General features: G+C 39.1%; 2 protein-coding genes across 3 annotated transcripts; both read left to right on the plus strand.

The window, feature by feature from the left end:
* The first annotated feature begins 10852 nt into the window (after positions 1–10852).
* Positions 10853–11812, plus strand: LOC115757992. Of its 2 annotated transcripts, XR_004017384.1 has the most exons (3): positions 10853–11305; positions 11370–11626; positions 11696–11812. XR_004017384.1 is itself a non-coding variant. In XM_030698486.1 (2 exons), the coding sequence occupies exons 1-2, from the start codon at positions 10960–10962 to the stop codon at positions 11492–11494; spliced, it is 471 nt and encodes a 156-aa protein (XP_030554346.1). In that variant the 5' UTR covers positions 10853–10959; the 3' UTR covers positions 11495–11812. The 2 variants fall into 2 exon arrangements, 1 of the variants encoding a protein (XP_030554346.1); XM_030698486.1 differs by having other exon boundaries at positions 11370–11812.
* A 1388-nt stretch (positions 11813–13200) lies between these two features.
* Positions 13201–15867, plus strand: LOC115757987. The gene is made up of 4 exons (XM_030698476.1): positions 13201–13411; positions 13468–13554; positions 13607–13948; positions 14533–15867. Exons 1-4 carry the CDS (start codon positions 13324–13326, stop codon positions 15765–15767), a joined length of 1752 nt encoding a protein of 583 aa, XP_030554336.1. The 5' UTR covers positions 13201–13323; the 3' UTR covers positions 15768–15867.
* The last annotated feature ends 761 nt before the right edge of the window (positions 15868–16628 follow it).

A 16628-nucleotide genomic window follows, 5' to 3' on the forward strand; every position in this document is an offset into this window, starting at 1 on the left:
CGTGAAAATCGGATGAAATTTGACCGAGTTATGGGGGTGGTAATTTTTGACCCATGTCTATATACGAATCTTGGGGTAAGATTTGGACATGAATTTCGACCAAAAAATCGGTGTCGAGATTTGAATGCCACATTAATCTAGAGGGAAAACCATGAAGAAAACGCCAAACTTCGTGAAAATCGGATGAGATTTGGCCGAGATATGGGGGTGGTAATTTTTGACCCATGTCTATATACGAATCTTGGGGTAAGATTTGGACATGAATTTCGACTAAAAAATCGGTGTTCAGATATGAATGCCAGATTAATCTAGAGGGAAACCCATGAAGAAAAAGCCAAACTTCGTGAAAATCGGATGAGATTTGGCCGAGATATGGGGGTGGTAATATTTGACCCATGTCTATATACGAATCTTGGGGTAAGATTTGGACATGAATTTCGAGCGAAAAATCGGTGTCGAGCTTTGAATGCCACATTAATGTAGAGGGAAAACCATGAAGAAAAAGCCAAATTTCGTGAAAATCGGATGAGATTTGGCCGAGATATGGGGGTGGTAAATTTTGACCCATGTCTATATACGAATCTTGGGGTAAGATTTGGACATGAATTTCGACCAAAAAATCGGTGTCGAGATTTGAATGCCACATTAATATAGAGTTAAATCCATTAAGAAAAAGCCAAACTTCGTGAAAATCGGATGAGATTTGGCCGAGATATGGGGGTGGTAGTTTTTGACCCATGTCTATATACGAATCTTGGGGTAAGATTTGGACATGAATTTCGACCAAAAAATCGGTGTCGAGATTTGAATGCCACATTAATATAGAGTTAAATCCATTAAGAAAAAACCAAACTTCGTGAAAATCGGATGAGATTTGGCCGAGATATGGGGGTGGTAGTTTTTGACCCATGTCTATATACGAATCTTGGGGTAAGATTTGGACATGAATTTCGACTAAAAAATCGGTGTTCAGATATGAATGCCAGATTAATCTAGAGGGAAAACCATGAAGAAAAAGCCAAATTTCGTGAAAATCGGATGAGATTTGGCCGAGATATGGGGGTGGTAATATTTGACCCATGTCTATATACGAATCTTGGGGTAAGATTTGGACATGAATTTCGACCAAAAAATCGGTGTCGAGATTTGAATGCCACATTAATATAGAGTTAAATCCATTAAGAAAAAGCCAAACTTCGTGAAAATCGGATGAGATTTGGCCGAGATATGGGGGTGGTAGTTTTTGACCCATGTCTATATACGAATCTTGGGGTAAGATTTGGACATGAATTTCGACCAAAAAATGGGTGTCGAGATTTGAATGCCACATTAATAATCCATGAAGAAAAAGCCAAACTTCGTGAAAATCGGATGAGATTTGACCGAGTTATGGGGGTGGTAATTTTTGACCCATGTCTATATACGAATCTTGGGGTAAGATTTGGACAAGAATTTCGACCAAAAAATCGGCGTCGAGCTTTGAATGCCACATTAATGTAGAGGGAAAACCATGAAGAAAAAGCCAAACTTCGTGAAAATCGGATGAGATTTGGCCGAGATATGGGGGTGGTAAATTTTGACCCATGTCTATATACGAATCTTGGGGTAAGATTTGGACATGAATTTCGAGCAAAAAATCGGTGTCGAGATTTGAATGCCACATTGATATAGAGGTAAATCCATTAAGAAAAAGCCAAACTTCGTGAAAATCGGATGAGATTTGGCCGAGATATGGGGGTGGTAGTTTTTGACCCATGTCTATATACGAATCTTGGGGTAAGATTTGGACATGAATTTCGACCAAAAAATCGGTGTCGAGATTTGAATGCCACATTAATATAGAGGTAAATCCATGAAGAAAATGCCAAACTTCGTGAAAATCGGATGAGATTTGGCCGAGATATGGGGGTGGTAATTTTTGACCCATGTCTATATACGAGTCTTGGGGTAAGATTTGGACATGAATTTCGACTAAAAAATCGGTGTTCAGACATGAATGCCACATTAATATAGAGGGAAACCCATGAAGAAAAAGCCAAACTTCGTGAAAATCGGATGAGATTTGACCGAGTTATGGGGGTGGTAATTTTTGACCCATGTCTATATACGAATCTTGGGGTAAGATTTGGACATGAATTTCGACCAAAAATTCGGTGTCGAGATTTGAATGCAAGATTAATCTAGAGGGAAAACCATGAAGAAAAATCCAAACTTCGTGAAAATCGGATGAGATTTGGCCGAGATATTGGGGTGGTCATTTTTGACCCATGTCTAGATACGAATCTTGGGGTAAGACTTGGACATGAATTTCGACCAAAAAATCGGTGTCGGGACTTGAATGCCACATTAATCTAGAGGGAAAACCATGAAGAAAACGCCAAACTTCGTGAAAATCGGATGAGATTTGGCCGAGATATGGTGGTGGTAAATTTTGACACATGGGTATATACGATATCCTGTTTTTTGGGCAATTTTGGTAAATAATAAGAGCTAGAGTCGCCAAACTTGACATATAGCTTCTAAAATAGAATATATATATGCAGTTGATGTTTGAAGAAGAGGGTTCAGGGTATCCCCTAGTTGGGAGCTCCCGACTAGAACCTCTTACTTGTTTGTCATGAAATATGTAACGCATAGAAGGCGACTTCTTCAACATCGGACCAATATACCATATGACATCATATAAACCATATCTTAAATATGCAAACTATAAAGCCCAAAAGTTAATTAGAGCCCTTAAACTTTTTTCACAATTTAAGCTAAGTTGCTTAAACTTTTCGAAACTCGAGTCATCAATGCAGTTGTTGCCATTGTCTAATCCGAATCTTTGACAGCCCCCTTCTGCGCCCGCTGGGTCGGGTCTCGGGCAATGGTCGCATGCACTTCACTTCAAAGTAATTAACGCCGATCCAAAACAGACGCCAATTTACATAGCTTTGGCTCCACGCTCCTTAAGCGCCATCTATTACTCAAGTCGTTCAAATGCACACACACACACACACACACACACACACGCACTCACAAAGGCATACACACCCACACATATATATACATAGAGAGAGAGAGAGAGAGAAAAACTTGCAGCTTGAAAACAAAACCTCTTGAATTTTAATTAAACGTTTTTATGCAAGATGCTGGAGCGGCTTCTGCGCAACTTATTTTTCTTATTTTTCGGTTCAGTTTGGGTTTGGTCCCCATCATCGGAGCTCTTGTTGGCACATATTTGTTGTTATTGCTGCTGTTGTAATTGTTGTTGTCAAGTGCATTTGAATTTTTGCCTTTTGCGTTGTTGGTCTACAACCGATTGCATTTTCTGCGAATATTTTTCTGGCAGCTGCAACAAGAACAAGCAAATGAAGAAAATGAAGAAGAGCAGTAGCAGCAGCAGCAGAAGAAGAGCGAGAAAGAAAATAAAATGAAAATGGCAGCCCGCCCTTTTGTTGGGAATGCGATGCGGTTGTTGGCTGGGAATTGGGGTGCTGGTAGATCCATTGACTGCACTCTGTAATTCAATTATCGACTCTTGGCAGTAAAAAGTGTTAATTATTAGTTTCCTTTCTGCAGCGTTGAAGATGTCGCTGTCGCCTCTGTCGCCTTGGATGCTCCTGGGGAAAATGCTTGCTAATGAAGACGTTGTTTTGGAACGGGCTGCCGGATGAGCTGGTTGTGTAAAAAGAAAAATATGCATTATAATTAAGCATATTGGCATTGATGACAGTCACAGACGCGCAGGCCAACCACTTGATCTAGCGATGCAGCAGCCGAGACAAGGAACTGAGTCCTTGGCAGCGCTGTCCTGTTAATTGATATTAATTTTAATCATATTTTTGCTGGATTTGTCTGCAATCCAAAGTGGGTATATAAAGTGCAGCTAATTAGCTCAGAGACAACTTCAGCTACGGGCCATAGCGAGAGCAAAAGGCAGATGTTTGTAAATAAATGCACTTAAAGTGGTGTAACAGTGCTTTAATAAATTACAAACATTTTAGCAAACATCCCGGCTTAAATAATAATAATTTGTCGGTTTCTAGTAGCGCAAGAAATTGTTTAGATGTGAGCTTCAAAATTTATTTGAAGCGTGCTTTAAGCCTAGAATATCTAATGTTTATTTAAATCTAATGAATTCGGTATAAATATATTAAATACGCATTCTGAGCTGTATACACAGGAGAACATTAATTTTGTGCTTTTACCTTTTAGCTTTCTGTCTCTCTCTTAGCATTAATTCAATCAATCATTGTTAAGCCTATAGATTCGTTTGTACAGAAGTGAAATAAAATTTTTTTGACTCAATATTAAACTAAGAAGTATATTTTCTACCATTTTTCAGATTATTATGCACCTGAAAATTGTACATGTAAAAGATTTTTAATATTTTTGGTTTACATAAATCTTTTATTATTGATTGATTTGTTTTATTATTTATTTTCTTTTTATACCTTTAACCTATTTGAAGTGCGTAAAAGTGGTGTATTGTTTTTGTGCAAATGTACGTAATAGGCAGAAGGAAGCTCTTTTTGGTGTTGATAGAGGCGGGTTCAGGGTTCTCCAAGGCGAGATCTGCGTTTTAAATATTTTGCCATTCGTATTGCATAATCGATTCCATATATTAAGTATTTACGATTAAAATGCTTGAAACCAAGCGCACTGCATATTTAATCGTGAATCCGGCATCTCAACAAGATCTGAGTTGAGCTCCTCTGCAACATGCTCCAAGCGCGCAAGTAATTGTAATTCTTCACGCATTGGCTTTCTCAGTTCCCGCAAGAAAGGGTAACACAAAAAAAAGAAAAAGCACAACCCAAGCATTTGGGCAACATCACACTTCATTAGCGCAGGTTATCGCTGAAATGTGCCACTGTCCCAACAGAGTAGTTGTGTCTCTCACCCCTACCCCCTACTCATGCGCGCTGCCAAGATTTTGTGGAGGCCATTTGAATTTTGCATGCACATGGCGCAGACATTTGAAAAACGGCAAAGCGAACTAAACATCCCCAACTCCCAGGCACGGAAAAACTGCAAAGTTCGAAAAGTGAAGGAGAGAGAGAGAGCAGTAAGAGAGCGAGAAAGAGAGAGAACGGGCAAGTGTCAAAGGCAAAATACAAATTCGAAACGAAAAACAAGCAACGCGAACGTTGCCCGTCATAAATTATGCAGCACGCGGTAGCTGCAATCTGATGCCCTCAACGAAATGTCGGCTGCATTCAATTTGTAGCACTCCAGCTCTTTCTCTCTCTCTCTTTCTTTCTCTCCCTCTGCCTCTCTTCCCCCTTTTGCAATGTGTGTAAAAATAATGCCAGCTGCGGCTGCACGGCTAACTGGCCACGGAAGTTGCAGTTTGCATGCAACTGCCAGCCGCAGCTTAGCCATGGAATCTCACTCACGCGTTTGCCGACAATACAAACGCCTGGCAGCGACGGCGACGGCGACGGCGGCAGAGGCGGCAGAGGCGGCAGCGGCTCAATCACCAACTGGCCGAGGAGCCAGAGCAGCGGGTGACTTCCTCAAATAAGGCACAATCACGACGAAAGCGAAAAACTACAGCACAGCAAAAACCGATATTAATTGAGTCAGGTAGTCGATATGAAGATACCCTTTTAATATATATGCATATGATTTAGTCACATTAAGCAATTAGTAATAAACATTTCATCCTACCTGTCATGTTATAGCCAAATTTGCTGGCCGATTTTTGGCTCATGAACCTGATTTGCAAATCCATAAAGCCAGGCTTGGGATAATCCTTGTTCTCTCATAAATTATAAGAAATTACAAAAATGTATATTCCAGATTTTTCTCATATAAAGCCCAGGTTCTGGATACATATATTTGATTTAATTGCATTTAATATTCGGGATACCCACAATTGGTATCCGTTTAATAGAATGTGCTTTGGAATTAGTTAAATAAAGAGGAATAAGATTTTTGTTTTTGCATTAGTTTCTACTTTAAGGGTTAACTAGATATGGACTTTGAAGATTGAAATCTATTACCTTGAGTTTCAAAATCTGTCATACTCCATTTAGGGCATGTTACAGGGTATTGCAACTACAACTTGCGTGGCACCATACAAATGGAAATGGATTATGTATTTTCCAATTTTTTTTGGAGTCCATTTAATCGTCGGCGTTGTCAAGGCAACTGGGTGTTGAGGAAGTTTTTGGCCAGCTATTGAGATTACTTAGCAAACGGCAATCAAACGTGAGTTTCAGCTTTAGGCGGTATTTCCGCAATCCTGTTGCAGTTCAATATTGAAATAATGTTGATAAATGAGCGAAGTTCTTAAGCTAAATGAATATAGTTGATATATCAAAGGAAAGCTGAGCTGTTCTGATTGATTTATGTGTGTTTATTTATTTGCATCTGGCTACGATTTAATTCTGGTAATAAATTGCTAATTGCACTCATAAAAGGAATTGATAGATTTCACAGTTGATTTGTTGTCGGAATTGCTCATACGCCACGTTGGCCCGGCAAGCAAATAAATTGCTAAATTTTGCTTTAGCAACTGGCGCATTGTTTATTAAAATAAATACTGTTGGAAATTTTAACTAAAATACATTTAAATAGAAATGTGTTGTTGCTGTACTTAAAATGCATCCAAGCATGCAGCATTAAAAGCAGCTAAAAAATTACTACATTTTTGTGTTATTTTTTTTGTGGCAAGCATGTTTTGATCGATTGCTGCCGCTAAATAGCAAACAGTGCTAGCCACAAAAGTATGTACATACTCTGATAATAATTTTTTGTATATATTTAAAATGCATTTTCAATTAACTACATATATGTATTTTCAATGCTTATAATCTTTCATTCTTATCTACCAACTCTATTATTTCGATTGTATTCATTGATTTAGGAATTTAAGCTATTTATGTCGAAAAATGAGTTTATTTTATTGATCATGACAAGTTCATGATAACATATTTTTTAGACTTAGTCTACGCACCATTTTAACAGAAATATATTGTACATTTTTGCAGCGCATAAAATATACTTTGCAGTTTGGTGGCCTTTCAAAGTGTAAATTTATCAATCATACGCTACGTATGCCAGCCAGCGACGTGCTTACAACACGTACTGCGCATGCATGTGTTTGTATGTGAGTGAGTGTATGTGTGTGTGTCCAGACGCACGAATAAACTGCTTTCAATGCACGCACGCTTGTCTTTATGCATTAATTTACTCCATGCCAAGCTTAATGCTGCGCAAAATATATTTTATAATTTTTTGCCTTTTTTTTGTATTAAATAAAAAATATTATAATGTACAGTTCGCTAACGCTGGTGTTGTTGTTGTTGTTGGCTGTGTATTATATTTAAAATATGCACAGCAACTAAAAGAATTTTTTACACAAATTGAGTTTGCTTCGCTCAGAGCAAAAGTCGCTGTCGGCGTCGCCGTCGCTGCTTTTGGCATTGCCAATTTTGCTGCCAGTCATCGGTCGCTGCCATTGACGACATGGAAAATTTGCTGCCATTGCCACGTCACTCATAAAATACGGCATTAAAAATAAAGAAAGGGAAGCCAAAAAAAAAAATAAAGGAAAACAGAATAAAATAAAAATAAAAAAGTACAAGCTCTAGGGTGTTGGCTGCCTGGCATAATTTAATAGAGTCGGTAATATCAATAAATTTTAAAAGCCTTTTAATGCGCAACGATAAAAAAAAACCATGGAACATCTTTTTGCGACATAATTATGCTGAAGCGTTGACAGCATTGTTTCAATGGAGTTGACTCTGTCAGCCTCAAAATCACCAACAAATAATTGCCAGCCGCAATTTTCGGGCGTGGTTTTGGCTGAAGAACACATTTTAAGAGTTTAATAACCAGTAATACTTAGCACAAAATAGTTAAAGCGCAGTTCGAGGTATCTTGGATATACGACTATGATTACCATTTATATATATTACCCTTAATGTATCTAAGTATACATTTATTTGCTTCAATTTGTGGGTCGCCACTTTGAGAATTTAGTGTTTAGATATTATATTTGTATTTTGGAAGCATTCGAAAAGTTTAATAAGACATTTGATCGATATTCAACATTTTATACCTTAGATTGTACATTTATTCTATATAAACTGATATTTAAATATGTGATTGTCTATTGAAGCATTATAAAAGGATAGTTTACATATCTTTAGTCCAGTATTCGATCTATGTGTGCCTACTTCTGGAACTGTATTGGAATGTGAAAGGCGAAAATTGGAGCTAAGACGTAAAGAAAGAAGGTTAAGCTAAGTTTATAAACTGTTCATTGCAGCGGTAAAATAACTACCTATTTTTTAATCATTCCTTAAAATTCAAACTTTTCAAAATTATTAATTATAACTTAGAACATTACATTAAAATATTTAATTCAATAAATGTAACCAATTTTGTTGTTTTATATTGAACTGCATGTTTAAAAAGCACAAGATATAACTAACTTAATGTATAATTTTGGTAATACTGCATATATTTGGGGAGTATTTAAAACTATTTGCCGCATTTTATATACTTCCACATTTTATATAAGCCACAACATTTAAATGTGATTGCCTTTGCAGCGGGGACTTTGGAATAGTTGTAGCATACTTTTGCGCGCTCATGCACACTAAACCAATGCCCCAACTTGTAAGCGCCACTACGAAATCAACTCAACAACATGTTCAGCTCCGGCTAAGCCCCCATGGAAATTTACTCCGGAGCAACGCAAAAAGTAGAGAAACACAAAAAAAAGAAATTATAATAAGCAGTGCGGCGATGGCAACGATAAAAAGTGTTGAGCGCTGTCGTTCATATGCAATGGAAACAAAGCAACAATCCGCAAGCGAGCACCACCCACTGCGCCACCAATGCAGATAGCTGGCCAGCCGGGCACAATCCAACCACCACCAGCTGTAGCCACCAAAGACAATGCCAGCGCATGCATCCCTTGTTGAAATGCAACCAACGAAAATGCATGGTATTAAGGGAATGCCAAGCGAGTTGGCCAACAAAACGGAACGAAATAAAATCAGGCTTTAAAATGATTGCCTATAGAATACCCTGTGCTAAACACGATGGCTGTTGAGCCTGACACATAATATTAATACTTGTTAATGTATTAAAGTAGAATAAATGTATTTCTTTTATTTAATAGGTGCTTCTAATTAAACCAATACTATAAATTTTATTTCTTCAATAAATATATTAATGAGCATTTTGTCTTTGAATGAATGAATATTAAATGATGCAGTAGTCGACGAAGCAATGCACTTTAGCTGTTTAAAAAAGTTCTGAAAATTGAAGATAAAAATGATCAAGTCGAGCTAGTTCATATCTATCGGATAGTCGATATGAAAGGTATCGGTACTCATGACATTTTTGTTCCTTTTGGTGTCAAAAAATTAAAGAATAGTTGTTTTTACACATGCTTTTCTTATTTTATTGTTTGTTCCATTCAAACATAATTTCTATAGTGAAAAGCTATTGTTGCAAAAGCAATCGAGGACAAGCGAAACATCGGTATTTTTGGACTAGTGTTTAAAAATGTTGTTAGAAGGGTTAAATATTCCCTTGTGTTGTAAGGCATTAAGAACTAAATTTGAGAATATCGACAATTTGCTGTCATCCCATTTAATTCCCTTTGGCTTATATAATAAAAAGCAAAGCAAATATATTTATTGAGTTGGCCAATAGAACGCATTTATAAGTCTGAGAGTTGGATGTCGACGATTTTGTGAGTGCAGCAGCTAACTTGGTCATTGCAACCGCTGCAGTTGCCGTTTCAGTGTTGCACAAGACGTTGTTGTTGCAGTTGCAATGGCTGCTGGTTGGGGGCCATTGCAACTTTGGTTACGGTTTGTTGCTTTGCTGCACACTGCCGACTGCCTTTGGCTTATAAAATATTTAAATATTTTGTGGCAATAGCCGCAACATATTTGCACTGGGGCCTGATGCTCTGCCCAAGATACCGCATGAAAGCGCGCGGCTGCTGAGGCTCTTGGCGAAGTTCAAGTGGCGCCCCAGCGTATGCTATTAATATTGTGCGACAGCTGTTGGACTGTTTAAATATTTATTCAATACGCAAAAAGTATGGCGTCAACGCGGCTTATCAGCCTGGGGGCAAGGATGACGGGCAAACGTTGTCATTGTCATCGGCTCCGCAGTTGTCGCTTGATATGCTAATACGGTTATGGTTACGGCTGCTGTCGCTGCCGATGCTGTTGCTCTGCTGCTTCTATTCTTTGCGGTTGTCGCTGTCGTTGGCTGAGAAAATTTCATTATGCCAATTACTTGCATCAAAGCTGCTGGGATAATTGACTTTGCTTAGCGGCAGGCACTGTTAGAGTCAAGAGACCACCCCACCCCAGCTCACCAAGCTATTCAGTTTAAAGCACTTGCATAAGACGCCTTTGCACATTAGCTGCCATGTGAGTGTGTGTGTGTGTGGTTGTGTTTCTGACCCCATTTGGGAGCATAAAATAATTAAACCTAATTGACAGTTTTTCGGCACCACCTTTATCCCGGCGTGTATCCTTTAATCTAATGATCTTAACTTAGCCTGCAAGTGCCTGCTTCGCTTTTAGTATAGTTAGTCGCCGAGTTGGACACATTCAACAACTGGCAACGGGGCCATTCACACTAATGCTCCAATTTTTAGAGAGCTTTAAGAAAACTTATAAAATTTGTCGCATAAATCGCAAGCACGCAGTGCTGATAGAATGTAAATGACTTTCAAGTATTTACAGCCACCACAAAAAAAAAAAAACCGGTCACCTAACCTATCTGACTAACTAACCTATTAGACAGACATTTGACGCTTCTAAAATATTCTGAGTATGCGTTGATTTTTGCCATTGTATTCATATATTTTAATAATTTTCAAACAGATTTTTCATAATTGAATCTTAAAAAATTTCCCTTTAAAATTTCTAGCATAAAATAACATACTTTTTATTTTGTTTTGATTAGTTCTTTTGCTCCATAAACATGAAATTCTATCCGAATGCCGATGTGTGGTTTTTTGTGGACAAGCCCGGCTGTTGGGGAAAGTATCAGAAGTATGCCCCACATCATAGCTGGAAACTGCCAATCCGACCCTTCACGCCAAGAGTTATGTATCATTGGCGTGACCTTGAAGGCGTCAAAAAGGCGGATATAACGCACAAGGATCTTCACTTTGATAAGTGGCCCAAGTCCCGAATTCGACCACAGGCGTGTCTGGGCATGCTCTATGCAACAGGTCATCGTTTCATTCAGCTTAGCATGGCGCCACCGGCTGGCTTCAAGTGTGCACCACTTCCCGTCAACTTGGTAACTGCAAAATACGTTAAGTGTAAGTGATACGGTTTTTATATGCCAAAAGTATAATTAAATTAAATTAACCTCAAAAATTGTAGCTCATTTGCGCAAACTGAAAAGGCAGGCCAAACTGGCGAAGAAAAGAGAAAAGAAGGCCAAGAAAGAAGCTAAGAAAGCCGCGGAAAAGCTGAAGAACAGAGGAGCAAGGCGAGGAAGACAGTAATCAAGAATATCAAAGTAATCTGCTAAAATTCGCTTAAATTATATACAATAATATTGCAAAAGCTATGTACTATATGTTACTCTGTTCACTTAAAGTATTCGCAAAGCAATTTTCGGTTAACATGCATGTTAAGTACGTTGTTGGTTTTATCAAGCATGGCTAAGGGACTTGAATATTCCTTATATATTTCTATATCGCCAGATGTGTTTTTTAAGATTTTGATTGCAACGCAAAGACGCTGAGATATGGACGTTGAGATATGGATTTAAAATGTTACTAAACTACATTTTTAAATAATATAATTTGAAAACACTCTAATACGTTGAACTTAAGATATGTTTTCTTATTAATTCCAATGCAATTTAATTGGAATATATTTAAAGGATGTTGCGGCGAGAAATGTTACATTTTACAAAAAACAAAGCAGAAATGTTACATTTTCCGAAAAATAAAGCAATTAAGCATACCACCTCACAAAAGGCGATCTTCGGTACAACTCATTAGACAACAATAATTTGGTTACATAATATACTTACACGAATGAATATATACGTACACGTGTATATATATACGCCACATTTATCAATGTAATTTTATCGGCCGCATAATTAGCGTAGCCAAGCGCACTGATTAACTTGCATTCAACGATTTTCAATTGAATTTTGCAGTTCGTTGATTCGTATCAAAAAAAGAAGAAAATGGTATATACATATAAATATATATATATGGTATATATATAAAATAAAGCGAACACCCGGTGAAAAATACGCAACTGTGAAGCAAATGCAATCACCATACCTGATGTGGGTGTCGACCAGAATGTGTGGGTTGGGTGGGTCGGTGGGTCGGTGGGGATAGGTTAATAAAAATACAAAGCAGTGGATAAAACGAAATGAAAAATATGCAGACGGGGAATGATGAATGTGAAATGTGCCATTAATTAATTCGATTAAATGAAGCAATGCAGGCAATCAGTCAAAAAGGCATAGTGAAGCAACACAAGACAACAGGAGTACAGGACACAGTCAGTTAAGAGTCAGTCAATCAACGGTGCAGCCACAAACGACTGGGAAGATGCTTCATCATCAACGTATAGTGGACTGAAGGGCTTTTATTCATTATGAAACGTAAAGCGTATCGCTCGGAGTGATGAATTTTATATTCAAGACAATCACTGAAGATATTAACTTTGCAAGATTCTAGTATTGAACATATGTTTAACACTCTATCAAACCGATACAATCTTTTATACTTTCGTTTATAGCAGCGTAATTTAATTTAATATCAGTTAAATTATTAACTTTTAGTTAAAGTTCTTGAAGTAAAAAGCATGTCTAAGTAGTCTATGTGAGAGAATAAACATGTGAGTGGGTTTCTGAGAGGTCGGGAGTGACCGACTGGGGGACATTTGGAACCTTGTTCTATCAACATCAAATGCAGATCGCGCTAGAAGGAGGCGCCGGTAGCTATAAAATATAGAATCCTGATCTAAAATAATTATTTTAGAAACTACATGTCAGTTTTGCTGACGCATTTACGTTTCAAACGTCTTGAATTACTTAAAAAAACTTCGGTGATAGATAAATATAATATTTATTTAATCATTTGTTAGATCATCACAGCCAATTTACCTAGCTAAAATATATCAAAGTAGGTTCAGCATAAAGTTTCTAGCCATTATTATACTATAATATGCGCAGCGGGGCAGGCTTGGCGTCTGAGTAACGCAAATACAACAATATATCAAAAAACAGATTACAATAATTTTCGCACAGTTTTAAAATTTTAAGCTCTTTTTAATAAAAACAAAATCCAAATAGCCAGGCAAAATGGACAAAAAGGAGACAAAACTTTCGGCGGATGAGCGCCAAAATTTCGTTGCAACTCGCATGAGTTTGCCGCTCTTTATGTTATCTCGTATGTACCCAATCACATCTGTATTCTCTTCAAGTATTAACTATACATGCTTCGAGGTAATCGTATACGTGAGGATCACTTGGATAGCGTCCAGAAGCAATTCAAGCTGGCCGGCGGTCACTACAATACCTACTGCCAACAAGGTAAGTATAGCTTTAAAACATATATATAAAATATGTTGGGCATTTTCCACAGAGAACCGAAGAGAGGAGTTTAGTGCCGCGACCTATGCACATTATAGACATGTGACGGGCTTTGAAAAGACTCCCGCGACTCCCTATCCGGAAAAACGTCCATTGAGCTACGATCGGGCTATGACCACTTGGCGTGGATACCAACAGGCTCCGAATCGATACGGCGTACTGCCTGTACCGTTTCTGAGCCGGATGGGCTCCAAGGGCACCGCATTTGCCAAAATGCATACCAACAAAAGTCGGGTGTCGATCAAGCCGCCCCCGTCCCACTTCTACGAGCTGCCAGCGGAAATCGAACGATTTTTTAAGCCGGAGAATAAGCAAAAGGGCATCTTTTTAACAAGTAAGTAAGCTTAACGTGAATCTAAAATTATTTGCGTCTATTAAGATTATGAAAACTTAAAACAATTATAATAGAAACTACACTTATGGGAAAGATTTTATGCCCTTGACTTGAAACGTTTTAGGATAAATCAAATAAGCCCCAAGTGTGGTCTTTAAGAACTTGGGTGCTTTTACTCTGAAATTTCTAGCGCATTAATATGGCATCCAAATGTGCATAAGCTAAATGCTCTAAAAATAACTTTTTAGTATTTTTCTAGTTTGGAGAGGAAAGGTTTCCCAAAATGTGTGGGATTTCTTATTTCTTTATACATACTATAGGAGAATCTACATACCAAGTTTGTTGTATCTGATTATCAAAATCTAAATCTTTTGATATTGTGATAGTGGGAGGAGACATCGACGTAGAATGATAACTTTGTTCTGCCAATAGTATATTTATTTAAAATATCGACGCGTTTATACGCACTGATAGAGTGACGGAAAGACGAGCATATGTGGCATGATTCATCTCTTTGTCCTTCCCTTTTTACCCCTTTTCAATGGTTATAACAATTTTGTTGTTTTTTTTTTGTGCCCTGCCAGATGCACGTGAGCGCCGCCCTTCGTCGCGCCTGATGACAACTGACTTGACCTGCTGCTGGCGCAATCCGAATGATCCCGGTCCCACCGATACCTATACCAGTTTCTATGAGATTCGGTCAAACATGTTGCCCCTTACGAAGGTACAGCTCGACAATCCGCACTTGTTTCTGCGACTATCTTGTGTGCCAACGAAGCGAAATGTTCTCATTCATCGGAACATTGGTTTTGAGCCGGGTCCAGGACGCTATGATATACGCTATCCAAACGTGTGTGCCTGTGAGAGGGGCAAGAAGACCAAGCCCCGCCTGACACTACACATTGAGATGCAGAAGCGCTACAAGTTCCGGCGTTTGCCCTACAAGCGCATCAATACTCGAAAGTATTGTGAGCCCGACTGGCGTCATGTTATTGGCCATGGGCATAGGCATATCTTCCAGATGGGCAAGCACGATTTGCCCAAGCCCCTCGCCAAGAAGGCAGGCAAAGGCAAGAAGTCGGAGAAGCAATTGAAAATGTTTGCCGATGGCAAATACCTAAATATGCTGGTCAATCCAAAGCGTTTTCCAATTTCCACACGAGACTTTCCAGTGCCCCCCTATGTGCCACGTATAGTTTACAACTGCATAGCCAAGCGTATTCCACGCAAACAGCTGCGGAACAACAAAAAAATTGCCTTCTTAAGTGGCCAGGAGCGCTGGAAGGATGGCGTACGTCCGCTGCAGCTGACCACACGCCAGCTGGAGGCCATCAAGGAACGTTTGCCCGAAGACCGGCGTCTTACTGATCGTCCAATCGAGCTACGTGCTTCAAAGATGGTGAGCAGGCTCCACCATGTGCCCCATCACATGAGGACCACCTACATGCCGAAGCTGCGCAAGCGCCTATTCAAATTTCTACCCATACCTGGCGCGCGGGTACTGGTCACAGATAGTGACATACGTCCGGATTTGCCATTCGATCGTGAAAATCCGACCGGCATGTACAATGTTAAGATAGACGAAAAGAAATTCTTTCGGGATTCAGTTTTATTTGATATGGAGCAACAAACTTTGGGTCTTAAGCCCGAAGAGGCCGAAGAAAAGGTTTTGGAGCAGTCCCTCAGTGGAGGAAGCATCGCTGGTTCAGTCATGTCTAGGATGAGTATGATGTCCATGTCTAAAATGTCGGCCAGCAAGATGTCACTTGCTCGCTCCGGGAGCAGGGCAACAGTGACAATGCGTGCTTCCCTCGATTGATGTGCCACATTTGAGGCAGCTGCTCATGCTGCTCAGAGGTGGTGTCTTCCCTCGTATGCAACAATTAAAATTTTCTCGCAAAAAGATCGCACACGAGAAACACGTTTACATAGTTTTTGATTTATGAGCTATGCGCCAGTAAATTTTAAAGCCACCAAAACTGTAGCTGCTTCTCCTGGCGCTGCTGCCATAAAGCAGCAGAATCTAACTTTTGACCATAAAATAAATAACTTTCCAGTTGTCCGTCGCCCAGGCTTGGTTTCCGTCCGCATGCACGTGTGTGTGTTCGTGAGTGTGGCCAAAAATGGCCAGAAAACCAACAGCAGCCAGCACGAAATAATTAAGTTTTCCAACGTTTTGCGGAATCTGTGCCGGGTCCGGGATTTTGTAGCCAGCTACTGTCTACGTGTGGCCCGCTACATGTGGCCATTAAAATTACGAGCATATCTCATATCTTGCTTAGATTGTAAAACATAATCTGTTATCAATTATTTTAGCTGCGTGCCTTTTGCCCGAGGCGGAAGGCGTGGCCTCGCCCGGCCTGGCCTAGCCTGGAAAACTTGCAAAAGCGCTCACGTTGCATTTGGTAACGCAAAAAGAAAACTTTTCACATATTTATGACTTAGTTAAAATTTCGGCATGTAAGCAATTTCATTTGCTGTGCCTCAGCATCCAGTTCATACAAATGGTCAGCCTAATCGATTTTAGACTCCTTACAGTCTGCGTGCGCCGAGTGAATGAATGAATGTATAAGTAGTGCTAGTGCCTAATTGAGTTTTCTGAGCCAAAGTCAGCAGAATTAATCTTAAAACTCGGCTAACGAGAGGTGTGGTTCAATTAGTTTCATAATGAGTTAAGAAC

The sequence above is a fragment of the Drosophila novamexicana genome, unplaced genomic scaffold, assembly GCF_003285875.2.
Source record: "Drosophila novamexicana strain 15010-1031.04,08,12 unplaced genomic scaffold, DnovRS2.1 tig00000121-arrow-pilon, whole genome shotgun sequence".
NCBI lineage: Eukaryota > Metazoa > Arthropoda > Insecta > Diptera > Drosophilidae > Drosophila > Drosophila novamexicana.